The sequence below is a fragment of the Magnusiomyces paraingens genome (genome assembly GCF_902498895.1).
Source record: "Magnusiomyces paraingens strain CBS 517.90 genome assembly, contig: contig4, whole genome shotgun sequence".
Taxonomy (NCBI): domain Eukaryota; kingdom Fungi; phylum Ascomycota; class Dipodascomycetes; order Dipodascales; family Dipodascaceae; genus Magnusiomyces; species Magnusiomyces paraingens.
The window spans coordinates 1,060,363-1,087,174 of NW_022474070.1; the positions used below are offsets into that span (position 1 = coordinate 1,060,363).

At 38.3% G+C, this 26,812-nt stretch overlaps 12 protein-coding genes across 12 annotated transcripts; 8 read left to right on the forward strand and 4 right to left on the reverse strand.

Moving 5' to 3' along the window:
* SAPINGB_P005114 (uncharacterized protein) lies at positions 1-2,481 on the forward strand (the record flags this gene model as incomplete). Its single annotated transcript, XM_031999829.1, has 5 exons — positions 1-180; positions 234-388; positions 437-2,141; positions 2,197-2,351; positions 2,406-2,481. 5 exons carry the CDS (start codon positions 1-3, stop codon positions 2,479-2,481), a joined length of 2,271 nt encoding a protein of 756 aa, XP_031855720.1.
* Positions 2,482-3,387: 906 nt separating this feature from the next.
* Positions 3,388-3,822, reverse strand: SAPINGB_P005115 (uncharacterized protein; the record flags this gene model as incomplete). Its single annotated transcript, XM_031999830.1, has 1 exon — positions 3,388-3,822. The coding sequence occupies one exon, from the start codon at positions 3,820-3,822 to the stop codon at positions 3,388-3,390; it is 435 nt and encodes a 144-aa protein (XP_031855721.1).
* A 1,184-nt stretch (positions 3,823-5,006) lies between these two features.
* SAPINGB_P005116 (uncharacterized protein) lies at positions 5,007-6,365 on the forward strand (the record flags this gene model as incomplete). The annotated part of the gene is made up of 1 exon (XM_031999831.1): positions 5,007-6,365. The coding sequence occupies one exon, from the start codon at positions 5,007-5,009 to the stop codon at positions 6,363-6,365; it is 1,359 nt and encodes a 452-aa protein (XP_031855722.1).
* Positions 6,366-6,897: 532 nt separating this feature from the next.
* On the forward strand, positions 6,898-7,690 carry SAPINGB_P005117 (40S ribosomal protein uS11; the record flags this gene model as incomplete). Its single annotated transcript, XM_031999832.1, has 2 exons — positions 6,898-6,913; positions 7,272-7,690. 2 exons carry the CDS (start codon positions 6,898-6,900, stop codon positions 7,688-7,690), a joined length of 435 nt encoding a protein of 144 aa, XP_031855723.1.
* A 741-nt stretch (positions 7,691-8,431) lies between these two features.
* SAPINGB_P005118 (uncharacterized protein) lies at positions 8,432-9,667 on the forward strand (the record flags this gene model as incomplete). The annotated part of the gene is made up of 1 exon (XM_031999833.1): positions 8,432-9,667. One exon carries the CDS (start codon positions 8,432-8,434, stop codon positions 9,665-9,667), a length of 1,236 nt encoding a protein of 411 aa, XP_031855724.1.
* Positions 9,668-10,445: 778 nt separating this feature from the next.
* Positions 10,446-14,705, forward strand: SAPINGB_P005119 (uncharacterized protein; the record flags this gene model as incomplete). Its single annotated transcript, XM_031999834.1, has 1 exon — positions 10,446-14,705. One exon carries the CDS (start codon positions 10,446-10,448, stop codon positions 14,703-14,705), a length of 4,260 nt encoding a protein of 1,419 aa, XP_031855725.1.
* Positions 14,706-15,097: 392 nt separating this feature from the next.
* On the reverse strand, positions 15,098-16,951 carry SAPINGB_P005120 (uncharacterized protein; the record flags this gene model as incomplete). Its single annotated transcript, XM_031999835.1, has 3 exons — positions 15,098-16,616; positions 16,730-16,799; positions 16,876-16,951. The coding sequence occupies 3 exons, from the start codon at positions 16,949-16,951 to the stop codon at positions 15,098-15,100; spliced, it is 1,665 nt and encodes a 554-aa protein (XP_031855726.1).
* A 1,022-nt stretch (positions 16,952-17,973) lies between these two features.
* SAPINGB_P005121 (uncharacterized protein) lies at positions 17,974-19,329 on the forward strand (the record flags this gene model as incomplete). Its single annotated transcript, XM_031999836.1, has 1 exon — positions 17,974-19,329. The coding sequence occupies one exon, from the start codon at positions 17,974-17,976 to the stop codon at positions 19,327-19,329; it is 1,356 nt and encodes a 451-aa protein (XP_031855727.1).
* Positions 19,330-20,787: 1,458 nt separating this feature from the next.
* Positions 20,788-22,050, forward strand: SAPINGB_P005122 (uncharacterized protein; the record flags this gene model as incomplete). Its single annotated transcript, XM_031999837.1, has 1 exon — positions 20,788-22,050. The coding sequence occupies one exon, from the start codon at positions 20,788-20,790 to the stop codon at positions 22,048-22,050; it is 1,263 nt and encodes a 420-aa protein (XP_031855728.1).
* Positions 22,051-22,114: 64 nt separating this feature from the next.
* Positions 22,115-22,903, reverse strand: SAPINGB_P005123 (uncharacterized protein; the record flags this gene model as incomplete). Its single annotated transcript, XM_031999838.1, has 2 exons — positions 22,115-22,458; positions 22,636-22,903. The coding sequence occupies 2 exons, from the start codon at positions 22,901-22,903 to the stop codon at positions 22,115-22,117; spliced, it is 612 nt and encodes a 203-aa protein (XP_031855729.1).
* A 232-nt stretch (positions 22,904-23,135) lies between these two features.
* SAPINGB_P005124 (uncharacterized protein) lies at positions 23,136-23,603 on the reverse strand (the record flags this gene model as incomplete). The annotated part of the gene is made up of 1 exon (XM_031999839.1): positions 23,136-23,603. One exon carries the CDS (start codon positions 23,601-23,603, stop codon positions 23,136-23,138), a length of 468 nt encoding a protein of 155 aa, XP_031855730.1.
* Positions 23,604-24,128: 525 nt separating this feature from the next.
* On the forward strand, positions 24,129-26,287 carry SAPINGB_P005125 (uncharacterized protein; the record flags this gene model as incomplete). Its single annotated transcript, XM_031999840.1, has 2 exons — positions 24,129-25,541; positions 25,610-26,287. The coding sequence occupies 2 exons, from the start codon at positions 24,129-24,131 to the stop codon at positions 26,285-26,287; spliced, it is 2,091 nt and encodes a 696-aa protein (XP_031855731.1).
* Between the last annotated feature and the right edge of the window lie 525 nt (positions 26,288-26,812).

A 26,812-nucleotide genomic window follows, 5' to 3' on the forward strand; every position in this document is an offset into this window, starting at 1 on the left:
ATGCAGACTCCAGATTTTGATCAACTTTTGTCAAAGCACAAAATTTTTAGAACGTCAAGTTCATCGCCACAGGGTTCTACAGTTTTGCAAAACAAACTAGCAGTCCGTGGCACTGATGTGTTTTATGCAGTTGAAAATACTGTTCGTTGCTCGAATTTGGTTGATTCTCTTAATTACAAAGTAAGTCTTTTAAATTTTTAGTTTTTTTTTTCTTTCTGACATGTTTTCAATAGGTTTTGAATCTTCCCATTGTGCAATTTCCCATAACCTCTATTTTAATCAATTCCAGTGAAACCCTTCTTGCTATAATAGGCATTCAGCGCGTTGTTGTATGCGATCTCCCGCCAAATGGGTTTATGTATCAACCCTTTGATGAAGTGAAAGTCAGGTATGTTATTTTCGATTATTTTGAATTATTTGTCTGACTGTTTCATAGATGTCGTGATGTTGGTTCTTATTGTTTAGATGGTGATGTGAGAGTTTTAAAAATTATTTGGAACCCTATCCACAGGTACGATGCCAATTTGATCGTTCTCACATCCGACAACATAGTTCGTTCTTATGATCTTTTAACGAACAACAATGTTCCTGAACAAGTGGTACAGCTGACATTGTCGTCCTCAGAGACTACAACTTTAGGCGTCCATTCTTTAGCAAATGAGATTAATGATTTTGAAGCAGTTTCAATTGCACTAGGATCATCATCTGAACCATATGGGAGATTTACACTTTATGTGCTATCAAAAGAAGGTGATATATACGCACTTTCACCATTCATTCCTAATACGTTTGTACTTACCCAGAACGAACTTGAAACTGTGTTTGATTCTGCTGTAGCTGCTGAGCATGAACATCGCCACAGTGATAGTAGCGAGGTTATTATTCGCCGCCATTATAAACGTCAACTTGATTGGGCTTCGAATCTTTGGTCTCAAGCATCCATTGCTGTTGTTGAGTCGCGGCAAAATTTACTGAATGGAACATTTGACGAGTATTATGTTTTGAAAAAACCAGAAACTTCTTTTCCTCCACAGCTTCAAGGACCATTTAAAATTTGTCCTTATCCTGATGAATTCTACTATAAGGAAGCTATTGATATTGGTACCATTGACAATGGGGCTTGTACAGTAGTTTGCACTACTTACAGTGATGGTTCAATTCTTTTGGCTTTGCAGCTTTATAGAATAGATTTGAACTGGGATGTAAGCGAGGTTTCTTTTGATTCCTCTCTTGATGTGGTTGAATTTATATCTCTAAATCAACTGTCAGATCCGAGTTTTTCAAGACTACGTTACTCACCTTCAGTTTTTGTTCCCTATAACGCTGAAGATTACTTCTATATCATCAACGACACACTTGCTTATAGAATCGACATTTCTCCATGGAGTAAATTTGTGACTGAGTTTATTCATGATGCTACTCCTCAAAATTTTGATGAAGTGTTTGATAGTCGAAACGCTTCCAAAATCGTATCACTTACCGATCAAAAACTTGATTTCTCTAAAGTCTGTGGCGTGGTGGATGTCAAAATTGAAAAAACCTATAGCATCACTGTAACCAATGATCACGTTTGGGTAGATACGTTACTCGATTCCAATTTGAAGCCACTTCAGATATTGTTTTCAGCTACAGAGACAGAGAAGATTAAACCGCCTACTCATTTAGATGAAAAATTCGACATATGTTCTGCGTTTGACAAGCTTTCGTTTAATATCCCTCGTCCCAGAAATGGGTTATCATTGAAAGATCCAATTGGATTCAACATTAGCACATTGACATATTCATATGAACTTGGAGTTTATTTTTCTGAAGAGCTGTCTAAACTTCATCAAATTGGTCTTGCCATTCACAATAGATTAATTGATCAGCGATGTGAGCTACACCGCCAAATATCAAGTGTCAGAAAATTTCAGGAGCGCAATGAAACACTGGTTCAACAAAATCCACTGAAAAGAGTTGAAAAACTTGCTCAAAGACAATCTTCTCTTCAAGATCGTGCTAATGCTCTTCTTCGCACGCTTTCATCTAAGAGTTCTATTTCTCTTCCTCTAAGTAACCAGGAGAAGAGCTGGAATGCTGAGCTTGAGAGAATCAAATCTAGTCTTTCTGGTGTTAGAGGCTTAGATACAAGAGTAAAGACAGTAAGTTTTTATTTATTTTTTGTTTTTTTAGATTATTCTAACATAATGATTTTAGGCACTTTTACAAGCTGATATGCTCTTAAACGATAGAAAATTGAAAAATCTTGAAAAGGCCAGATTGCAAACTAAATATTTAGTGTCCAATAACATGAGTTTATTTAAACCTCTTGATAGTTCTAGCAATGAGTTGAAAAGGCAAATTTTAAAAGAGTATGTCTATTTTTTTTTCATTTTCAGTGATTTATTTATTAACATAATTTTTAGGACCGAAATCATTAACAATACTAAAAATGTACTTGAAGGGGTTCTTAACGACATCAAAGATAATTTCAAAATCTGAATCAATTCAGATTTCATTGGTGACAATAATTGAGTGTAGCATAAATATAAAAATGAATTTTTAACGAAACTAAAAGTAAATTTTATTAATTTTTGAATATTGGTTAAGTTAAGCATGATCTTGAATATATTTGTTATTTTAAGTTTTGTTGACATAAATCGCGCATTGAAAACCCCTCTGGCCTGTTTAGAGTTTTTACCTATATAAGTAACCATATATGGGTTTAAACCCTTAAGTCTCAATGACTTACTTGAATGTTAATGTGGGAGTTGGTTAGGTGACTTATTCGATAATTCAATTCTCAGCCGTATGCAATTGTTGGCTCATTTTTCAAACGCCGATTTCAAGGATGACAGTTAAATGTTTCACTTTTTCAATTTTAATTTTTTCCCAATGCTTTGTGTAATCTATGTGAAGCTTTTATACTAAAATGGTAAACGCTCTTGATTTTTTTGTTACTGTTATTATTATGATTATTATTATTGTTATTTTTTTCATATGAATTTATGAATAAGCAGGTCTGATTAGGAACCTTTCTATGATAGTATTAAAACATAATGAACCCGTAATTAATGTCAATATTTGACAGCATCTAATATTATAAGTTTTCCATATGAATAATATATACCCTTAACATAAAAATCATGGATGATCAAATTATATGTTTTTATGAAAACAGGAAGTTAAAATGTGTGCTTGGCTTAATACAAAACGATATATTTTTTTAATAAAATCGACCAGGTCAAGTCAGTATTGATCTAAAACCATGAATTTTTTTTATCAAAAACCGTGACGAGAAAATAGAATAATAATAGGACGGCATTTTAACATTAGCTAAAAGAAAAAGGTGGATGTGTTTATAAAAAAAAAAGTTAGATAAAGAGTATGCTTAGTTATTTTTATTTCCTAAAAGTCGGTAACACGGCAGTTAAAAGCATAGTCGCCATGCCTTAAAGGGTCTTGCTTGGGTCCACCAACTTCACCAGTAACAGGATTTGTGTCTCCTTCAAAATCAGGCTTAATGTTGGAGTAGTGAAAATCGGGGTGAAGTCCTTGGGCCTTTAACGCTTCTTCGTTGATTGAAGGACCAGCTTCCAAAAGCTCTTCATCCAACTCTTCGTTATCTGCATCGTACTCTTGGAAGGCTCTTGAAACATTGGCTTCACGCTGAAGTTTTTCAAACTCTTCTTGTTCTTCCTTGGGCAAACGAGGTGGCGAAGGCCCTCTTTGCATAGGGTTGTAATATCGGACGGCCAAAGGAAATGCTGAAGTTCGATTGAGCTGGCTTGTCACTTTACGAAAAGCGGGTCTCTGAATTCTGAAAACAACAGATCGTAGCATTTTGAAATTTCAGTAGGTTTATTAAAGAAGATGATTTACTGAATAGGTATGTGGTACTATGGTTGTAATAATAAAGAGAAGATATTTAGTGACTTAGAGAATTCAAGAGCATTTTCTACTGGAAATATAATTTTATCAATCACTGCATTATATGTGACTAATAGACTATGTAATCAGATTATTTATTTCTGTAGTATGTTTAAGCTTTAAGTTTTAAGTATTATTTATTATATATTGTGTGTTATGTATCGTCTTCTTGCTTATGGTTATTTTTTTTTTTTGAACTTATATATTGCTTGTGGACTTAACTCAAAATTTAAAATTAATAACTGTGTACTAAATTGAATGTATAAAAATAATCAATAAAATCAATAATTTTGCAACAATATGTAATCTTTTTTCATTATGGGATTGAGTATACCCTGTCATAGATATGGTGAAACAGTGGTAGTTTTGTATTCCATGGGCATCATAAACTGCCTATGAAACAAAGGCAGTTGGAAATCCTAGTCGTTTTATTGAAATTGAATTTTTTTTATAATAACTTTAACTAATTACCTAAATTAAAAAATTGAATTATATTGAAATCAAATTATTATTTGGTTAAATTTTGGTTTTAATTGATTGAGAGTAAACGGCCCTTTTTCTGTACTCAAAAGTTTATGCCTTGTTTTTTTTTTTTTTTGAAAGTAAAACTAATTTCAAAACAAATATAAAAACATGAATTATAATGGTAATTCCTAAAAATATCATTAATAATATTTAAGAAATTAAAATAAATTTAATGGATTATTTGTTTGTTTATGATCACTATAGATTACTCCGTTCTGCTCAATCCAAACAGGTATTCTAATGAGGGTTTCGTTACGAAATAGATTTCCAGTTTTCGTTTATGCGGCTGATTGTAAGATTTGTCGATTTTTCAAAATCATAACAAAAAAAATTATGAGACCAAACACAAAAGTTTTGACCTTTTCGATATCAATATTCTTATTTACTTTTTTTTTTGTAAACAATGCCAGATTTTTTTTGTTTTGAATTGATAATAAACTAAAAATAAATACAATAAATATATAAAATGTGCATCTCCGCTGGTTTTCTTTTAGTATTATTACACCTTTCATTTCCTCAATCTTAGATACAATTTTGCACATATTCTTCATCAAGAGACCATTCATTTATCCATGTCATTAACACCTAAAATAGGACGATCATCCCAAAGCAGCCAGAATGCACGACAATTCATTCTAAAAGATGATAGTGATGTAGCAAATAGCATTGCTATTTTTGCATTATTGCTTCAAAATGGACATTTCGGGCTTCCAATGTCAAACTTGAGCATGACAAGAGCTGATCTTTATAAGGTTCCCAAAACAAAACACTTTTCTCCTCATCACGGCAGGACAAACCCAGCAGTTATTTTCTATCATCAAAACTCTAGTTTCTGTGGTGATCCCGAATCTCCCACTGCCAGCCGATCTTACAATGATGATAGTGAAATCTACGAAGACGATGATGATCTTAACAATAGCAGTTACGGAATGCTTGAGATGACAAACAGCAAATTTGGCATTGGAGTTACTCAAAGTACACCAGTAGAAGAAACGTTTGAGACAGTGACACCAAAAAAACAAGTTCTCGATGATGTTAATGATCTTACGCCTCCACATACAGTTCCTCATCAAAACAAATCATTCACCTATTCAACAAGTAATACGGGATTCCAAAGAAAAGTTAGTAGTAACGACTTTTCTGACATTCAAAACTCCTTTCCTCCGGTTTATAAGCAAAGCCCACTTGGTTCCAAAGACAAAAACTTCACTGCGCCTAAGTCGTCGTTTACGAGGTCTAACATATTTGGCCAAAAAATTCCTGTGTATCAAAGGAAAACTGTCGAAAATAATCAAACCAATATTTTACGAAGCAATGGTAACAATATTCAAAGTGAGGGAAGTATCTTCCGTCCCGACACACCTACCACCCAAATCAATAAAAAACTCAACTTGTTCCGGGTTCAAACACCGTTAAAAAGGGATGAGGAGCTCAAATTGTCATCCTGTCTTGATGAGCCTAAGACACCAGTAGAACAGACAGGGAGCTACTCGTATGACACAAGTTATGACACACCAATATCCAGTCAAAAAACTAGAACTATGGGTGGGGTATGTTTGAAAGATCTTGAAAATAACACATCATTTAATAATAAGAATGATGAAAATGATGGAGAGAATGAAGTAATCGTGTTAGACGATGAAGATACAAGTGCGGAATTTTCTATGGAAAGTTACAATACATTAAAAAAAGAGAAAAGGAGTGAGATTAGCATTAAAGTTAACAGTTCTGGATATCGAGTTAGAAAAAGAAGCGACATGTTAAGCTCTCCTTTTAAAACGCCAGTTCGAAATCAAAGCCCTGACAAAGCTAGCGCGAGGCACGTTTCTATGTTTCATGCCCAAACTACGGAAAACTCAAGTAATAAAATAAAACGGCCCGCAAGTACTCAACCAGTTTCAAATGCTGAAGACTTGGACACTTCAAAGTAGTATAGTCAATTACATATCCACATAAGTTTCTAGTTGTTGCTTTATACATAATATTATCGATATTAGTTTTAATAAAAACATGTTTACATAAAAACAAAGTCAATGGAAAATTTGAATGAAAATAATGATAACATTAATTTAAAATCTTTCCTGATTAAATATAAGGGGTTCATAGAGTCTGTTCATTTAAGGACTTATATCTAGATATTGAGATAATATTGACGCTCAGTTTTTCAAATTTCCATCTCGGAGTATCAATCATATTAAGCTTTAAAAGTGACTGTTTTCTTTATTTGGAATTCGATTTGTGCTGTGTGTGACGCATTACTAGGGCTAGGTTTATTAGGGTTAAATAAATTTCACTCCATAATTATTATGTAATTGTATGACAACCTCACTATTTTTTTCCAAGTGTGTAACAGAATCAAACTCGAAAAGATTTTCACACCTTCTTGCTTTTCTTCCCTTTTCCCTTTCATCTGCCCTGTTGACAACGTCCCACTGTATCTCAGCACAGCACACACAAATCAAGATGGCTCCTAAGAACGGTAAGCGTGGTTCTCTTAAGATCGTTCACTTTTCCTTTTGGTAGTTTGTGTCTGTACGAGATTCTTTTGGATTGTTGTTTTTCTCGATGTTTTCAATGTTCGACTTGGTTATCATTTTATTTTTTTTTGGTTAGGTTTGGGGGTTTTTATAATGATTTTTTTACTATTGATTGCCTTTTTTTGAGTATTTGCTTGAATCTTGGAATTGTTAATTAAGCATTATGCTAGATGTGAAAATTACCAGCCTGTTTTTGAAACACTTGAGATTGCAACGATTCATTGAGAATCTCAACAGACCTGCTATTTTAAAGGAAAAGTGAGTACATTATTTTTAACTGTGACTAACATGTATTCGTAGAAAACGTTACCCTTGGTCTCCAAGCTCGTGAAGGTGAGCTTGTTTTTGGCGTTGCCAGAATCTTTGCTTCCTTCAACGATACCTTTGTTCACGTCACCGATCTTTCCGGCCGTGAGACCATCTCCCGTGTTACTGGTGGTATGAAGGTCAAGGCTGACCACGATGAGTCTTCTCCTTACGCTGCCATGTTGGCTGCTCAAGACGTTGCCGCCAGATGCAAGGAGGTTGGCATCACTGCTCTTCACTTCAAGATCCGTGCTACCGGTGGTACCGGTACCAAGACTCCTGGTCCTGGTGCTCAGTCTGCTCTCCGCGCTCTTGCCCGTTCCGGTATCAAGATTGGCCGCATTGAGGACGTTACCCCTGTTCCCTCTGACTCTACCCGCAGAAAGGGTGGTAGACGTGGTCGCAGACTTTAAATTATTGGTCTGCCTTTCCATCTTGTTTTACCCTTTTACGTACTTGTTATGATGTTAAAAAAGTTTTCTCTTCTCTAATATATTAGTAGCTACGCAAAAGGTTAGAGCCTACTTATGAAATTTAATGATTTTTGATGATACAATTCTTGTAAAGCGTTTGCATACGGATCTCTATATTTTTTTTTTTTGGTGATATTTGAATCCGGAGAAATCATTTGACATGATGTAAATGTTAAATCAAGAAGCATTAAATTTTGATTTGTAAAAAGACGAGATTTCAATTTTTGTGAAGTTAGTGTAGCTTTTACCAAAAAAAAAAGAAAAAATTAGCAACCAACGGTAGTGAAGTATTTTTGTTTTTTTTTTAAAAAAAAATAAAATGCCAGGTCGACATCATTGATATAAATATATATACTCCATGGGTTTATGTGATTTTTGATAGTCAACTGCGTCTTTTGAGATCATGCATTCTTTTAATAGCTGTCATAACTTCAAAAATGGCCTTAACCTCCTTGACATCTACCGTGCCGACATTCTCAACAAAAAATATTTTTACTTCGGCAATCCCTTTATTTCTTTTGTATTTTTTCTCCCTTTATAAGGCTGCTCTTTTCTTTCCCTTTTTTTTTTTTTTTTCCTTTCAAAATTTGAAAAACCTATTACAAAAAGCTTAGCCTGTTGAAAACTGAGATCTTTTGAATCTTTGCTATTGCACAGGGTTTTTTTCCTTCTAAAAAAAATATGAAATTTTCACATAGCTTTATTTTAGCTGCTTCTTCAGCTTTGACATCTGCTGCAGCCATGGCTTCCGTGGCAGCAACTGTCACCCCTGAGACCTCTTTTAGTACCAGCACACCAGAGTCTCTTATTACTGATGCATCTCAAGCTGCTGACTTGGAGAAGCGAAACCCAGCTGCTCCCAAAACTACTACAACACCAGAACCACCAAAGCCGTGGCTACGCACAAAAACCCTCGCCGAAACAACAATCATCGAGGTTGTTACTCCTACAGTTTGGGAGGGTGTCACATTTAGTGCATCTCCTAGAACTGATATCAAAACTCCTGACCCTTGGTTCAGCTTGGACAAGGGTGGAAAGATCAAGACTATTCAACCCAAGATTAAGAATGGCATCACTCAAAATGGTCGCCCGGACTACGGCACATGGTTCGAAGATTCATACACAACTACAGTCAACCTGAAAACTATAATTGAGGGTGTCACTGAAGATACCTTTCATGAGGAAATTAAGTACCTTCCGGAAGATACCACGGATCGTGATCTCAACCCTATCATTAGATGCACACCCAATCGCTACTTCAACAAGAAGAGAAAACTTGACAAGGTTTCTAGTGAACCCTTTTGCACGCCCAGAGAGGCTGCCAATCTCATCTTGGACGATGTTTACTGGGTTTCCTGGTACACTAAGCATTACCCCAATGCTGATAAGGTCCGTCTTCACCTTGCGTACATTGAAAAAAATAAGTACGGTGGCATTGGAAAGCGTGATAATATTCTTGAGAAGAGAGACTCTGAGGATGCTTTCTGGTCCAGTGAGTGGATGACTAACCTTGATGGTGTTTATCCTCTCCGTATTGTTGAGGACTTTTTCATTGGAAGCTCACCTGTTCATGATGTTATGCTCACTCTTCAGCCGGACACTATTGCTGACGAGGACTTTAATCTTATCAACGGTACTTATCTTAAGCTTTACAGACAACCAATCAAACACAAGAAGCCCAAAACTCTTAGTACTGATGAAGGCGAGAATTCCAACAGCGCTCTTTATGTGGTCCTCACTATTCCAACTCTCATGGTTGTTGTTTTTATTGGCTATGCTATTTTCAATTTCATTGTCAGAGACTCTAGAACTTGGAAAAAGATGAAGCTTAGAACTAAAAGAAGAATCTGGTCTAACCCTAAGTATCAGCAACTTCCAAGCAATTCTTATGAAATGGATTCTTATGAAATTCGTTAAAAGAAAAAAAAAAGACAATAGGAAATACCCAATTCAATAAAAACGTGTTTTAATAGTAATGGCTTTACAATCTCTGTTATGGATAATAATAATTTAATAAAAAAAAACAATAATTTCTGTTGACTAGTATAAATCAGCATATTAATATTTTGATAATTAAAAAAGCTGTGAAATCTTAGGCATGTGGTAGGTCTTTATGACTTTCTTTTACCATTATGATTTTCTAAGATTTAATAAAACAAAAATTTACTTTTTGTGGTCACAGCAAGAATAATAAATTTTTTTTTTTTTTTTTTTCAATGATCCTTAGCGGTCTTTGAAAAACTCGAAAAAAAAATATTTGGGGGTCTTCTGAAGACTTCTTGAAGTTGCAAAGTCCCATGCACAAGAAGACAGATACGGATCCCATATGATCATATAGTTTAATCGTAAAGGGTTTAATATATAAGAAGCTTAGCGAAATATCGCTGATTCTTTGATTCTCAGATACTTTGATTCTCTGATACTTTGATTCTTTCATGAACCTAATATTGTAGATTGACCTTTCTCCTTTTTATTAATAAGCAGATATGGCAAATGTTTGTAACAAAAGTGTAATAGAGTATGCTTACCCAAACAAACAGGCGTCGCACACATGTCTGGCATCACAGATGGGCAGTTCAACCTTACCTTTACATTTAAAATTATCATCTTTTTTATTTTTAAATGCCATAATATAATGATTCATTAAGTTTATACCGACAGTTTAACTAATAACATATATGTATTCATATATCAAATGCCAAGTGGACATCTCTTTCAAATACGAGCCTCTGATAAAACCAAGGTTGACAACAACAAGAACGATAGGCAAGCTATTACCGATAATGAAAGACATCAGTCGGAATCCAGACCGACAGCAATATCACCCCGAATGGCTTCATTATCCAGCAACTCACGGTCCTCTTCAATAGTTCCGACGGATTCTTCTATTGAATCTTTAACTCCTCTAGTAACTGCACTGGAGCCTGAATCTACTCGGCGCGACTCTTCATCTTCTGCATCACGAGGAAACTCTGTATCACGTACACGACCTAGTGTTTCCTCAAATACTGGGCGATCATATGACCCTCAAAAACCTTCAAAATTATTTATTGTCGATAATGCGTCGCCTACGGATCTGCCAGTAGATGGAAGTTATTCACAGGAAGGTTTAGACCCATTGCAAAAATCGAGAGCTAGACCTCCAGAATCACCACGAACAAGAAATACAAGCGCACTGATAGGAAGAGACAGTTTTAATAGATCAAGCAGTAGCAGTGGACATCGAAACTCTGGAAGTGTTTCGGAAGATTTGAGAGGTAGTTTCAATTCAAGCACTAGAAATCGAAATGATCGAACAGCACACCGTCTATTTTCCAAAGAACATTCTTTACTTTCAAAGATTTCGTCTCGTTACCTCCCATTTAGTAAATCCAGAAGCCGAGATGATAGTCTCCAACTTTCAGAATTGCCTTCAACCGACAACATTCCTTTGGAACAATTTGTTTCTCCTGAATCAGGCCCTCTAACTACATTTGCATCACCTAACAACCGACTCAGCAGCAACAGTCGACCCAATAGTATTTTAACATTTATGTACTCCAACAGCCTCGCTCCGGTTCGAACTGCAGAAAGTGGCAGATTTTCAATTAATACTGGAAACATTGGAGATGCTGGTGTTGGTGGCACTAGTGAAAGCGGTGGAACAGGCGTTGGATGGCCAGGCTATGGTGGAGTTACACATAGACCTAATAAACAAAAAAGCCCCTTTCATAGACCTTCACGAGAAACTCTCCAAACTTGGCTTTACAGTAGTTCTCTTATGTTTCTTTTTCTCTGTTTTGCTGCAGTGGTTGTTGCAACTCCTATTGATATGATTATCCAATCTCAACGCACCGGTCAATTCTGGAATGCGATCATAATTATGGCTTCTTATGCATTTGTCGCCATTATCGCTGGTGTTTTGTTAATTGCTCGAATTGTTGTGACTCGGAGATCATTAGCAGCTATACCTCACCAATATATTCCGGGTCTTGCAGATATTCCAATTGAATTGTTCCGAAATATTACTTCCGAACTTGAAAGGTGCCGAAAAATTGCCCGAAACTCTCGACCAGTATTTCAAAACCCCCCATTGCATATTTCACATCCTGGCTTAATGCCACCAGAAATTACTGATCTTGGACGCTTAGCAGATACTCCATATATCGATGTTATTCGTTTGGCATCTGAAATGATTGCCATGAAGGCCGAAGTATTGCATCCTTCTTTAGCTCGAGGACCAGGTATGTCCTTGCGCGATTATATTTATACCCTTCACAACATCAACATAATTGACATGCCAATCTCTCATGTTAATGATTTCATCAACCTATATGAACGGGCACGATTTTCCGGAGAATTGGTAACTGAGGATCAGTTTGGTGAGTTCATGGAATCATGCCGCCGTCTCATGATGTCAACAAACTATTCCAACATACGTGTAGATGGCTCTGCTAAGGGTCCACCATTGTCCATTTATGCACATACTACTGATGTATCAAGAGCTGGAAGTTTTCGAGCCCAAAACGGATTCCAACCTGTTAATACTGCTAGCACATCTCTTCATGATAATGGGTCCAGCCCAAATGTGCCAATTTACGTTTCCGAGTCAGATCCTCTTAAAAGCACGGCATCTAACCAAGATTTGGATTCATTAAAAAAAATGCATACGAATTCTTCATTACCAAGCGAAAACATTCCATCTCGTGTTTCTACACGATCTAATTATAGTGATGGTCAAGGGAATTCCTCAAATGGATCACCAGATTCAGCTGAAGGACTCAATAGCAAAAAGGACAAAGGGAAAAGCAAACGGAAGAATAAAGAAAACAATTCCACGCCTCCATCATTTCGAGATCCTTGGGGCCTTGTTCCAACAATTAGTGCTGGGGGACATTTGCCTTCACCACAGCCGATTGCACCAGCAGGGAGAAGCTCTTCAATATCAAGCACAGGAACCACAAAATGGAATCCAGAATACGAAAGTTCTCGAGATGCATTTGTGAACTCAGTTACTGAGATATTACGCGAATCTACAAGACAAACTGCACCAGCAAGCACTTTACCAAACAATCAACTTACCGTCCCATCTATTGGCGTCAGTCCTAATGCAAGTCGCAGACCAAGTATTCATTTACAACCGAGTCAGCCCAAGGTTCGAAGAAATTCGCAGATTTGGCAACAACAACAGCAAATACAACAACTTCAGCAGCTTCAGCAGCAGCTGTTCACAGTTTCACGAGTCCCAAGTCATAATGCAATTATTGATGTTCCGGATTCAAATATTCATTCAATAATTCCTGCTGTTTCTACTCATCAATCAAATGATGCGCACTTAAGTCGCAAGAATTCTTCTACGTCCATCGTTATTCACCAGGTGGAAACTTCCAGAAGACATAGTAACACAGAATCTCTTTCTCGAATTGCAGCACAAACAATCAATCCTGGTGGTCTTTCCAACACTGGTACAACCTCTTCTACAGTAGAACCTGTCACCGTTCCTCTTTCATCAGTTGTTTCCAATTCATCTGTACTCGGAGCTGGGACTCTTCCTAAGCTAACACTAGTACCAACGCGATTGGATAGCCAACAACCAGCAAGCAACAAGTCTGCAGCTGTGTTGGCAGCCGCTGCTGCAGCTGAGTACAATACTGTGTTCAAAACTGCACAGGACATGGCTCCCCGTGGAAGCGTGTTTCAGCCCCGGCCATTGTCAAGCGCTTCTGTTTCTGGTGGAACAGAGTATGGTGCTGGAACTTCTGGAGGATTGCTGATGGCCACACTTAAAAGCAAATACGAGGCAGCAGCCAAGGCTGCTGCGGCCACTGCCTCGTCCCGTAACAAAATGAATGATGGCGGAAGCAATTTTTTCGAGGGACCATCAAGCTTTGTGATGCCCATTTCTAATACATCACCCGTTTTAAGATCAGTTCCTGGAACACCAGACCTTAGTACAGGAGTCATTTCGTCGGCCTCGTCGGCTTCTAGCCAGCCTTATATGAGCGCCACGGCTCCACCCGAAAGTAGCGGCAATAACAGCGGATTAGCCCCTGCAGTTGTTTTCCGGGCTGATTTTGGGACGCCATTACCTCCTGCCGCGCTTTCACGCATCAGTACAAACTCCCTGGGTTTTGATCCTTTGGGGCTGCCTGCTTCCTCGGCGCTAACAACAGTGTCAACGTTAGCGAGCAGCATGAACGCAAGCTCGACAGGTCTTGGGGAACCGTATAGGACAACGTCCGCTGCGACCCCGGCAATGATACTGCCTCAGCAACAGATGCGGTATCCATCAAACGCCACATATACTACAGTTGTGCCTCCGAGCCAAGAAGTCACTAGTTCAAGAAATAATGCTGTTCCTGTTATTGGAAGCCTGACTGGCGGTGGGTGGATTCCGAGCCGTAAAAGCAGCGGTGGAAGTAGCAGCGCACCAACATCGGTGCAAAGCTACCGAGACTCTAGTCCGTCACAATCGTTGCGCAAACGCATGGCGTCACAGATTCGAAGCTGGTCTCGTGGCTCGTCAAGGTCACCGGATCGCGAAGATAGCATTTCAGGTCCCGAGATGACTGGAGCAGCAGCAGGAAACTCAAATGTTCCGCAATCGCCGCCACCATCTCCAGCAGCAGCGTTGGCCATTGCGCTTGCCAATGCTCAGTCACCAGGCCCAGGCTTTGTACCGCCAAAGACACCCACATCGTCTCAGCCACTGGTCCCAAGTATGCTAAAGTCGTCCATTTATTCTGACGGAAGAGACAGGAGCTCGTCTATGGGACAGACTTCTGGGTCTCCAATTGATAGTGACGGCGGGTCGGGCCCATTGCCTGAGCCGTGGTATGGGTATGGAGGCTCTGGAAGATCGACACCTATATCAGGATCAGCTCCAGGAAGCGCAAGCATATCGCGGGTGCCATCTTATACAGGGAGCGTGATTATACACAAGCTTCCAGACCAAGGGCAAGTCAACAAGCGGTAACAGAGCACCGTTGTAAACAATTTATCCCCATTTTTTTTTTATTTTTTTTCGTTCCACGATTTGTACTTTTAATTTATTCACATTTTCTTTTTTGTGTTAGACAAAGTTCCCATGTTTTAATTTGAATAATAATTTTTAATGATAATAGTTTTTTTTTTCAGGTTTTTTCAAGCTTTTGGAACATGATGGGTAGATTATCTACGGGTATTATAAAATATCAAGTCAATTGTTATTATGTAAAAGGAAAAGAAAAAAGAATGGCATTTAAACATCAAATATCTTTTTTTTATAAAAAAAAAAGAAACAACTAAATAAAATAATAAATGAAAAAGAAAAAAAAAAGATACTAGAATTCAACAGTAGAATTTTTTTATTTGCGGAATAAAGGGTAATCAAATATCAATCAAGCTTGGCTGTCCACCATAAGCATACTGTTGTCGTTGCTGTTGCTGTTGTTGCTGCTGTTGCTGCTGATAAGACTGTTGAGACTGCTGGGCATTTCCAAACCCGTAACCAGTGAAAGCAGGCTGGATAGGGTTTGTCGATGGGACACCTGTGTACTGAGCACCCATAAACGGGTTGTTTGTAGTCTGCGCCTGCTGGAACCCAGCCTGGTAACCAGTACCTTGCGAGTTAATAAACTGTGAGCGTGTGTGTTGAGAAGGGATACGCAAATCGCCAGTGTTACCAAAGGTATCAAGACCCGTGCCGGTCGCCAGCAAAGTGTTGAGTTCCTCAACGTGTTCTGAACGACCAGTATGAACAGCCTTAAGTGGTTGTTGTTGCTGTTGCTGTTGCTGCAACTGTTGGGCCTGTTGTTGAGCTTGTTGTTGAGCTTGTTGTTGAGCTTGTTGTTGCTGTAAGAAGTATTGTTGTTGTTGTTGTTGTTGTTGCTGTTCTAACTGCTGTTTCTGCTGAATATCATTAAGTGAGGGTCCAGTATAAGTTGTGGCGGGTTGGTTGGAGAGCTTTGCAAATGGGTTGTTGGAACCAGTCTTCATGGGCGCCAGTGGTTGCTGTTCTGGCTGGACTTGCTGTTGTGGGTATTGTTGTGTAGTAAAAACGCCAGTAGGCTGTTGGTATAAGGCTTGTTGTTGTTGAGCTGGATAACCAGTGTACTGACCATCGACAGAATACATGTTTTGAATATAACCAGTAGTGACGGGTTGTTGATAAAGAACACCATTGAGAGGATTTCCGAATTGGTCGTATTGGCCAGTAACATATGCGGGCTGGGTAGTGAACTGATACTGAATGGCAACCTGAGGCTGCTGGACAGCAGGGGCGTTGAGGTCAATGAGATTTTCATTTTGTTTGTTGATTTGAAAAGCCTTTTCTTGGTCCAATCGTCGTTGTTCGTCTTCTTCGCGACTGAGCATAATGGCTTGGCGAAGATCATCGTCGTCGCCTGCATTCAGGCGCTGACGACGAGCTTCTTCCTCTTCTTCGGCAGTGATTCGGCTTTCTTCTAGTGCACGACGCATTTCTTCATCCTCAGCAGGGATTCTTGACGGTCGTCGAGTCTCATTGCGGCGACTGCTATTCCTGGAACCTCTGGTATGATCATCATCAAATTCACGATCATAGTCGCCATGACGGCGGCGGCCATTCCGGCCACGACGCTCGCGGCGCTCATGTCTAAGCCGGTCATCATCTTGAAGAAGTGCGGTGAGGGCTTTTGCACGGGCACGGACATTTTGGCCTTGGTCAATATCAGAGTCATCATGATACTGGAACTCGCATAGGGTCTTAATAAGAAATATGTTTTCCTTAGCCCACAGAACAACTGCCTCAGAGCCATTAAGAAGAAGAAACTCCAAAAGAGTAAGAGATTTCATTACATGTCTCCAGTTTTTTCCCTTATCATTAAGACGCTGGGTGAGCATACCCATAACTTCCAAGACTTCATGGCTATAATAAAGGAGAAAAAAAGGGAGGTTAGATTAAGCAAAAAAAAAACGCGCAAAATGACAAAAATTTCCTTCTCTTTATGATTTATATAAAACAAATGAAGGTTTACATACTTTTGATAAGTGAGCTGGGCTATTTCGTGGAGTTCTTGGGAAGTTGGGCCAACCGGTTCATTACTAGTGGCTATATATTAAATGACACGACGCGTTAGCAAGACCCTGAATGTGTAAAAACATAACGAAAAGAAAAGTAAACATACCATTTCTAACCTTAACCTGAGTACTGGTGTACCCGTTGGTAACATTTTTAATAGATCTCACAAGAGACTTGGACATGATATTTTAAAGTAGCTGTGTGAAGCTGGGGGGGATTATAAAAAAAATAGTGAAAAAGGTGGTGATAATGGGTGGTGATTTTTTAGTTGCTGATGGTAGAAGTGGAGGTGGTGGTGGTGGTGGTGGTGGTGATAAATAAAAACACACAAAAAAAAAAACGACTTTAAATTTTAAATTTTTAAAAAACTTTTTTGCGGTGGCTCAGCCGCCGGAGGGGCGACAAACGGCGGGCGGGCAGTGCACAAGAAAAAAAAAAAAAAAAAAACCGCAATATTATTGTTGCAATTAAGATATTAAATTACAAGTATATTTTCAGTGATGTAACAAACAAACAGCCTCATTACAAAATATTAGTTTCCATTTTGGGAAATTTGTCAGCGGTCTGGCCTTCTCGAAGACTTTTTGTCCAGACCAAATATCGACCGTCATTCGGACTTCGGACATTAATAAATTTGAAAAAAAAATTAATGAAAAAAAACCACTCAGTAACTTGATGTTGAAAAAACTGACAATAATGACGATAATTTATTGAATTGAAATTTTTTATTATGGGGGTATATACTATAAACATACCAGTACTTACCAAACTGTCAGATCTATAATTTTCCAAAGCTTATCTTTGTGGTTGCTTAAGTACATGAGGCACGTTTTTTCTAAAACAGTAACCTGCTCAGTGCTCACACTACCACCAAAAATATATTATTTCTGAAAAAAAAAAAAAGAAAAATCAATGACTAAATATATCGGCTACAGTTTTATAATTATATAATAAATCTCAACTCATTTCCTTGTTGAAATCCTTCTCTCTTTTCTTACTTTTTCATCTGAGAATTATTCACACCCTATTAATCAAATACTTCCCTTCTTCATTTCATTTCAAACATGCTTTGAGTCGGTTGCAGGAAACTCTATTTTACAGTCTAATTTCCCAGAGTTACTTTAGAAAATAGTAAATTCAAAGCCAATGGGAGGACTTTTATTCTTATCAACGTTGCCATTCTCTTTCAACTATATTTAATAAAATGTCTCGGATTCTCACAAGTTTCAGCCAAGAAATTGGCCTTGACTTACTCGCATCATCCTCTCGCGATGTCCTGCTTCTTATTTTTATCAAGATTGCTCGCATGCTCGCATTTGGCATGTCCTCAATTTTCCTAGTACAGTTCTTTAACGTTCACGGATATCCCGATGATCGTACCGGTTTCTTCATGAGTTGTACTCTTATTGGCGATGTCATAATCTCTTACTTCCTTACAATGAATGCAGACCGCATAGGCCGCAGACTCGTTCTTTGTGTGGGTGCGCTTCTCATGGTCGCTTCCGGTATCGTATTTGCGCTTTCAAACAACTTTTATATTCTTCTGGCTGCTGCTGTTTTCGGTGTCATTTCGCCATCTGGTGCAGATATTGGTCCTTTCAAGGCTGTGGAGGAATCCACTCTTGCTCATCTTGTTCCTCCAGACCACCGCAACGATATTTATGCTTGGTACTCGCTTGCTTCGGCACTAGCTGCAGCTGCTGGAAACATCTCAGGGGGTTGGATTGTTCATTATTTGATGTCTAACCACCTCCAACTCTCTGAACTTGCCGCTTATAAAGTTGTTTTTGTCATTTTTTCTTTGCTAGGCGCTCTCAAGTTTCTTTTTTCATTGTTTCTGACTCATAGAGTTGAGTCTGATGACTACCTTTCTTCAAAAAGTAATATCGAGCCTACTGAAAATACCTCTCTTTTAGAATCACCTACTGATACCACATCTCAAACTACCAAAAAGAAGTTTTCACTTCTTCCTGAACTTTCCTCGGAGTCTGTTAAGATTGTCATCCAACTCTCTTGTCTTTTTGCTATGGATTCTTTTGGTTCATCGCTTGTACAACTCTCATGGATTTCTTATTACATTACCTCTAAGTTCCATATTAACCCTGAGATTCTGGGTACCGCATTTTTCATCACCGGGTTCATTGGAGCATTTACTATGCTTATCAGTTCTTCTATTGCTAAGCGTCTTGGCCCTGTTCTTACTATGGCTTTGACACACTTCCCATCCTCTTTCCTAATCATTTTTATCCCTATGCCTTCCACTTTTCTTGTTACTTTTATTATTCTTATTGTACGTTCTTGCACTTCCCAGATGGATGTGGCTCCTAGACAGGCCTTTTTGTCCATGGTTGTGCGCTCCTCTGAAAGAACAGCAGTCATGGGGTGGGTCAATGTCGTCAAAACATGCTCACAGGTTTTTGGTCCAACAATTGCAGGTTATCTTGCAAGTTTGCACAAACAATGGGTTTGTTTTATTCTTGCCGGTACTCTTAAAGTTACCTATGATGCTTTAATTCTTTTAACTTTTGCACTTAAAGACGTTAACCGTGAACATTCTTGAAATAATATACCTTAGCAGACAAATATTTTTAAAATTTGACATTCATACACTAGAATTCTAACTAATTACTTCTATGCAATATAGTTGTAAGTAAAGCATATATATAAAAATAACAATGAAAATATATATAAAGATATTTATTCATACTTTTATCTAAAAAATTGATTTTTTAAGGCGAAATCTTCGATTTTATTTTAAAATTTTTTCAGATTGATATGGTTACTATACCCGTTATTAATTTTGCCACCACAATGCAAAATAAATTACTAAGACAGGTTATAGATATAGTTTTGATTTTGGTAACCCAATTGTAAAATATTTTCAACTATACAATATCATTTTAGGCTTGTTTCAATCTAAATAAGTTTATCATAATGTTATGGAAAGATTTATAAAATTTACATTTTTGCTCTATTTTCTGCCTGTCGTTATTTCCACAATGTACACTTAAATTTACACTTGTTTTTGAGTTTGAATTTGAATTTATTTTAACTTGGAGATCCTTGTTGCCAAACTATTGAACCCAAATGAAATATTGAGGGGAAGATCATTTTAACTAAGTGCAGTATTCTTGTTTTTTTTTCTATATTTTTACAATTTGCATAAAAAAAAACAACAATATTTAAGAAGAAGTAATCTAGCGAAGAGATAAAATTTTTAATAGAAAAAATTAATATAAAATAACTAAATATTTTAACAAATCATCATTTTTTAAAAAAAAATTAATTGTATGAAGATCTCACGTCACGAACAGGATTCGAACCTGCGCAGGTAAAACCCAATGCCTAAACTGCTAGCGTATAGCAGGGCATCGCCTTAACCACTCGGCCATCGTAACACTTCGATAATTAAGAGATTTAACCTTCCGAGAGCTATATAAAGAAATGAACTTATTGTTTAAATTGTACTAATTGTTAAAAATTGGAATTATTTTTTTAAATAAATACAAAAAATAACAAATAAAAGATTTTTTATTATTATTTTAAGTTAAAAATTTAGCCTGAATAATTTTTTCTCATTAAACACAGAAAATACTTGAGTTTAACTTTCAGATATCCTCATTTTCTTGGAAGGAGTGTAGAAGGCTACACACCTCTCTTAAACTTCCAAGCTACCATGAATACTAAAAAAATTTAACTCTTTAGTTCAGTTTATTTATTCTGCTTGTGACTGTGAATTTTATCTCTAGTGGAGGGGATTAAGAAATACACTGTCGTGTTTAAAGACAAGCAGAAATGTGTCGCAAGATTACTTGATTTTGGTTAAACAATTTAAGATAAGACCTCACGTGACCAAAAAATGAACCCGGTTCACAAATTCTTTGGCCTCCCAACTTTTTTTTTTGTTCCACCTTGATTTTTTGCCACCTTTTTTTTTAAATTCACTTCTCTAAATACATAACAAACACAACCCACAACCATTATTTTTTTTTTACAAACCAAATCAACAGAATTAACAATGGAGGCTTTGGGAATAGCACCTAGTATTAAGAAGAAGCAACAGATTAAGGACAAGAGCGAGACGGCTGCTCCCGGAACTACAATTATTGTGGATGCACTCGATCCTAAGGACAAGTACCGCCGACTCAAGACACTGGAGCGGGAGAATGAACTTTTGACACTGCAGGAGGATTACATCAAGGACGAGCAGCGGCACCTGAAGCGAGAGCTTGTGCGGGCGCAAGAAGAAGTCAAGCGAATTCAGTCGGTTCCTCTTGTCATTGGGCAGTTTTTGGAACCGATTGACCAGCACACGGGTATTGTCACTTCAACAACAGGCTCCAATTATGCGGTGCGTATTCTTTCGACACTTGACCGCGAGCTGCTGAAGCCGTCATCATCGGTTGCTTTGCATCGTCACTCCAATGCACTTGTCGATATTCTTCCACCTGAGGCCGATTCTTCGATTGCCATGCTGGGCGCAGATGAGAAGCCCAATGTTACCTATGCCGATGTTGGTGGTCTTGACATGCAAAAGCAAGAGATTCGCGAAGCAGTTGAACTTCCTCTTACTCAGTTTGAGCTTTACAAGCAGATTGGCATTGATCCTCCTCGTGGTGTTCTTTTGTATGGTCCTCCTGGTACCGGCAAGACCATGCTTGTCAAGGCGGTAGCAAACAGCTCTACAGCATCTTTTATTCGCGTCGTTGGTTCTGAATTTGTGCAAAAGTACCTTGGTGAAGGTCCACGCATGGTGCGTGACGTGTTTAGACTTGCTAGGGAAAATGCGCCATCAATCATTTTTATTGATGAAATTGACTCGATTGCGACAAAGCGATTTGACGCACAGACAGGTGCTGATCGTGAAGTGCAGCGTATTTTGCTTGAGCTTCTGAACCAAATGGATGGTTTTGACCAGACCTCCAATGTCAAAGTGATTATGGCCACTAACCGTGCCGACACGCTGGATCCTGCACTGCTGCGACCGGGCCGATTGGACCGTAAGATTGAGTTTCCATCATTAAGAGACCGCCGTGAGCGACGCTTGATTTTTACAACAATTGCATCGAAAATGTCGCTTGCTCCTGAGGTGGATCTCGACTCGCTTATTATTCGCAACGACCCACTTTCCGGTGCCATTATTGCAGCCATTATGCAAGAGGCTGGTCTGCGGGCGGTGCGCAAGAACAGATATGTAATTTTGCAAAGTGATTTGGAGGAAGCTTATAGCAGCCAGGTGAAGTTGGGCAGCGATGTGGATAAGTTTGATTTCTACAAGTAGATTATAAGAGAAAACAATGAAAAAATGACAAAAAAATGACAAAAAAATTAAAATAAAACTAAAATTAACTATCACCATAGTTTGGACTAAGTTTTTGGATAAGGATAAAAAGAGCAATGTAGGTTAAGATGCTTATTGATGAGAGAAGAAGTACAGTTGGCCCACTTGTTTGGAAGACAATGTTATGATCTTGAGAGACTGCGCGGTAACCTCCAGCAACGGTAAAAATGTCCTTGATTGTTTTATGACGACGGTAAAAGGCAATGACCAAGATAAGAATACCTTGAACAGTGAAGACTGTACCAATGGGAAGGAACTCACGAGAAAAAATCTTGAGAATTACCAGAGCAAAAGAAAGTTGGCCAAGAGCTGTACGAACATAAGCACCTTCGAATGTTCGTTGGTTAGCTAGAAAGAGTTAGTATAGGGAAAGATTATAAATAAAGATAATATTTACCTCTAAAAAGCAAAGTTAGTTTGTGATCAGTAATAGTTTATGAGTAAATACATACCGTATATCCAGTTTATGGTTATTGCTCATAGAGCCAAAGACAGTTTCAGGAGGGTTTGTTCCTGAATTTGCACCACCAGCATCGTCATCTGATTCTCCATTAACGTGCTCACGCTGTTGAACGGTTTCCTGCTGAGGTTTAGGGACAAGTAACGGTGGAAGTCCTGAATAGATATCTACTTGGTTGACAGATGGTCCTAAGGGCGATGTTGTTTGTGCTGGCTGAGGTGTAGGGATAAGGACCGCATCAGAGGCAACTGAAGTTATCGAGGAAGTGCTTGGAGAACGTGAGTGACCAAGAGCTGAAGCTAAAGCCGGTTTAAGAGCATTTGATGAAGGCATTATAGAGATGACAAAAAAAAATATATATATGAAAAAACTAAGGCATTCTGAATAATAATAAAAAAAAAGTCAAAGTTTATTCCTTTCTTCTCGATCAGATTATATTTTGAGAGAGTATGAAGTATTATGGGTTTTGATTTCCAAAAATTCTTTTACTACATGTCGCGACTTCACATGCCATGCTGAAATATTCGCAATACTAATATATATGTGGCGTCAACGGTGGACCGTTTCAATGAGGGATCGATCTGGCAGTATCAAGTTGCTGGAGAAGTGCTGGATCATTTCCCATAGATTCTTCAGCTAGTTTGACTTTAGCCACGGCATATATAAGTGGTATAGATTTGGGTTGATGTTTGAACAACCAGCAGACTGACTTTTCCCAGGTTGGTTTGGGTGATATAGCCAGTTGTATCACATCTAATGGAATCACCAAATCTTGGGAGCCAAAATTTAGAATACTTATTGTCATGATTTCAGGTTCAGCTTCAGGGAAAATTATCTTGACTGCATTTGCTAAAGAATCCATGTTATTTTTATTTAAAAGTTTGGGGATTTTGTATTGATGAAATTTCCAGTTGAAAGTTTTTGGGTCTGGAATGGGGATAGCACTGTATGAGCCATTCATCCAAAGTTTGTAAACAAAATACTCTTCATATGTAAGAAGAGATTGAAGTATTTCATCTGAAATTAATGCCATTGTTTTTTATGAAATTTAGTAAAATTTTTTTTGTTTTCTTTTGACTAGTGATGTTGATTTGGTTCATCTCTTTTGCACCCTCAAATATTCAAATTTGTTGCTGGTTGAGGATCTTTCACACATACACGGCTTTTTGTGATGTGTGTTGCGTGGTGGCCTTAGAAAAAAAAAATAGAAGCAGCCCAAAAACAATGGGCGATTACACCACGTGATAACCAATTCACGTGACGTCTACAATAGGAAACACCAAGAATAATGAAAAGGCTAGCTGCGGCGGTGGGTTATAAATCAACACGCCCAAAAAAAAAAAAAAAAAAAAATATACAGACACACATAACAGCACCGAAAGATTCCACTCAAATAGCTACCACCATCAACAACCTCCAAACAGGCGAATCCATGCTGAACTAGTTCATCGACACAAAGAAATCTCACGACTTTAATACTTTAAATTTCTAAAAAAGAACTACTTCTAAGTGTATATAAATATATATTCTTCTTTCATTCCCTTATACAACCTCCCAAATGGACTCTGCCACTAGAAAGCTGCTCATGCTCCGCGTGCGCATTCTTGAGGAAGACATATTGCCAAAGACTGCACACATTGCTGCAACCCCCTTCTACGCACGCTCCAACACGCGTAAGCTTGCTGAGCCTCTTGTTGCTACTCTTATATATCTTGGTGGAGTGTATTATCTGCTATTTATTTTACATCCAGTTGGAGCACCATCAGTTGTATCTTTATCTGCGCTTCGCGAATTTGCTCAGTCAGGTCGATTACTACGTGCAGCTCTTATTTTTATTTCAGATTTTATTGGCGCGCTTCTTTTGGTTCGAATTGCATACATAGTTATTCTTCTAGCGGTCCGTCTGCCGCTCAACCTGCTATTACAACTGAAGCCAGAACTGGCCATTGATACGCATAACCTGGACTTTCGGCTGCTGTGTCGAGCAGACGAACTACTGGGTGAAATTGAAAAAAACAAGGATGCTCGTGCAGCTGCACGATCTTCTGGTGCGCTAGTTTCCGGGAAGGGGAAAGTAACCTCCAGTACCGGGGCCTGGGAAAACTCAGTAGAACGACAACTTCTAGAAAAGCATGCTGCTCTGAATGAGCAGTTACTGGCCGTGTTCCCTAATTACCCGCAAGTCCGAGATGCTCTTGTGGAGGGGCCAGATCCCAAGGCAAATGCAATTTTAGCCAAAATTTTGCAGGGACCTGGACTAAGGTTTCCGTTCCAACAGCCGAGACCAACAAGGACATCGGTGGGGTCGGAACGCAAAACACTTCCGGGTACTGTGAACACGACCACCATTACGACCACAACTTCTTCAACTATTATGGCAACATCAACAACTAAAACAACAAAAGTAACAACTAGAACAGGTGGTAATGATGATGATGATGATAATGAAAAAATAGAAGAATACGAAGAAGAAGAAGAAGAAGATGATGATAATGGTCCAGCATTATTAGCAACCGCAAGAAGTGCTCGAGCCGCGCGAACGACCAGCGCCCACCGTTCTGGTGTAACTGCAAGGCAGAAAAACCCTTCTTCCGCTTCTGCCTCCCCAGAAAGTTTTCCCACTACCACCACCAATTCCTCTTCCTCCTCCTCTTCTTCCCAAACAAACTTAGCATCGACATCACTTTCTTCATCATCAATATTATCACCATCACAATCCCACCAACCTTCTCCTCAAAACAAACAGCCACCGCCGCCACAAATTTCGAGCACGCTGCGTAAGTTTATAAATTACACCAAAAACAATAGAAACAGCCTGCCGCATATTCGCTACGCCGCTGCCTCCGCCACAATGACCAAAGACCTGCCCTTACACGCTTATATTCGACCCCTGACTATCAATGACCTCGACCAAGTTGAGGCTCTTGAAACCGAAGGCTTTCCTCCTGAGGAGCGTGCCTCTCGTGAAAAGGTAAATATTTTAATGAATTCTTTTGAATCTTGTCTTCTAACTTTTTTTTTTTTTTTTTTTTTAACTAGCTGGCTTACCGCCTGAAAACATGTCCGGAACTCTGTGCAGGTATTTTTGTGCGAGAGTTCATCTTACCTACTGAAGAATACAGAAACCCTACGTTTGTAGGCCTTCATGCTAATGTTTTGCAAGGTCTTGGTCTTAATCACCAATATGACCCTATTAATGCAACTGCTGCCGCTGCTGCTGCTTCTGGACAGTCGACTGAGGAGCACCTGTCCAAGGACTTGCAATCTCTTAAGAAGTCTGCTAATGAAGTTTCTAGCACTCCAGCAAAGGAGACACTCATTGCCCATATCCATGGCACTAAGACTGCATCTACCGTTGTTACAGAGGCCAGCATGCTTGTCCCTGATGAATCTTTTGATGTTTCTACTGCCGATACAGATAAGTTACCTTATGTTCCTGGTCACTACGAGCCTGGCCGCACTATTGCTGTGCATGGTCTTGTTGTGAAGCCCTCATACCAGGGCCAAAGTCTGGGTACCATACTTCTCAAGGACTACATTCAGCGGCTGTCGACGCTGCGCATTGCAGATCAAATTGCATTGTTGGCACACGACACTCTTATTCCCTTTTATGCACGCCAGGACTTTGTTGATCGTGGCGAGTCTACTGTAACTTCGTGCGGCGGCAATTGGCATGATCTTGTGCGTGAGTTGGCTTACAGCGAAGAGTACGAGTAAATTTGAAGGATGTGGGGCGAAGGGGAGGCGAAAAGAAATGATAGGGGGAAGTGAAGCTTTAGACTTGAGTTATATGAGAAATGTTTTATTTTTTATTTTATTTTATTTTATTTATTACGATTTCTTGTTTATGTGATGTTTTAAATCTATATATAGTAGGCATTTTAGTAGGATATATATATATATATATATATATATTATATATATATTATATAAATGTTTAATGAATGAATATTCAACGGATTGTTGTTTATATGGCAAATTTTTTATTTTATTTTATTTTGTTTTATTGAGTTGTTGTTGTTATTGTTATTTGAGAGTTCCTAGTTTGTTATCTGGTCACGAGACTGTTTATATAATGATTAATCATATGTGACATATGATGAATAATTATGAATAATTTAAACTACAAATTAATCTCAAAAAAAACATCCCACTTGAAAATTAAAAAAATAAAAAATAAAAAATAAAAAATACTAACAATAAGCCGCGCAGATAAGGAAAAAATCATCAAAATCATCAAAA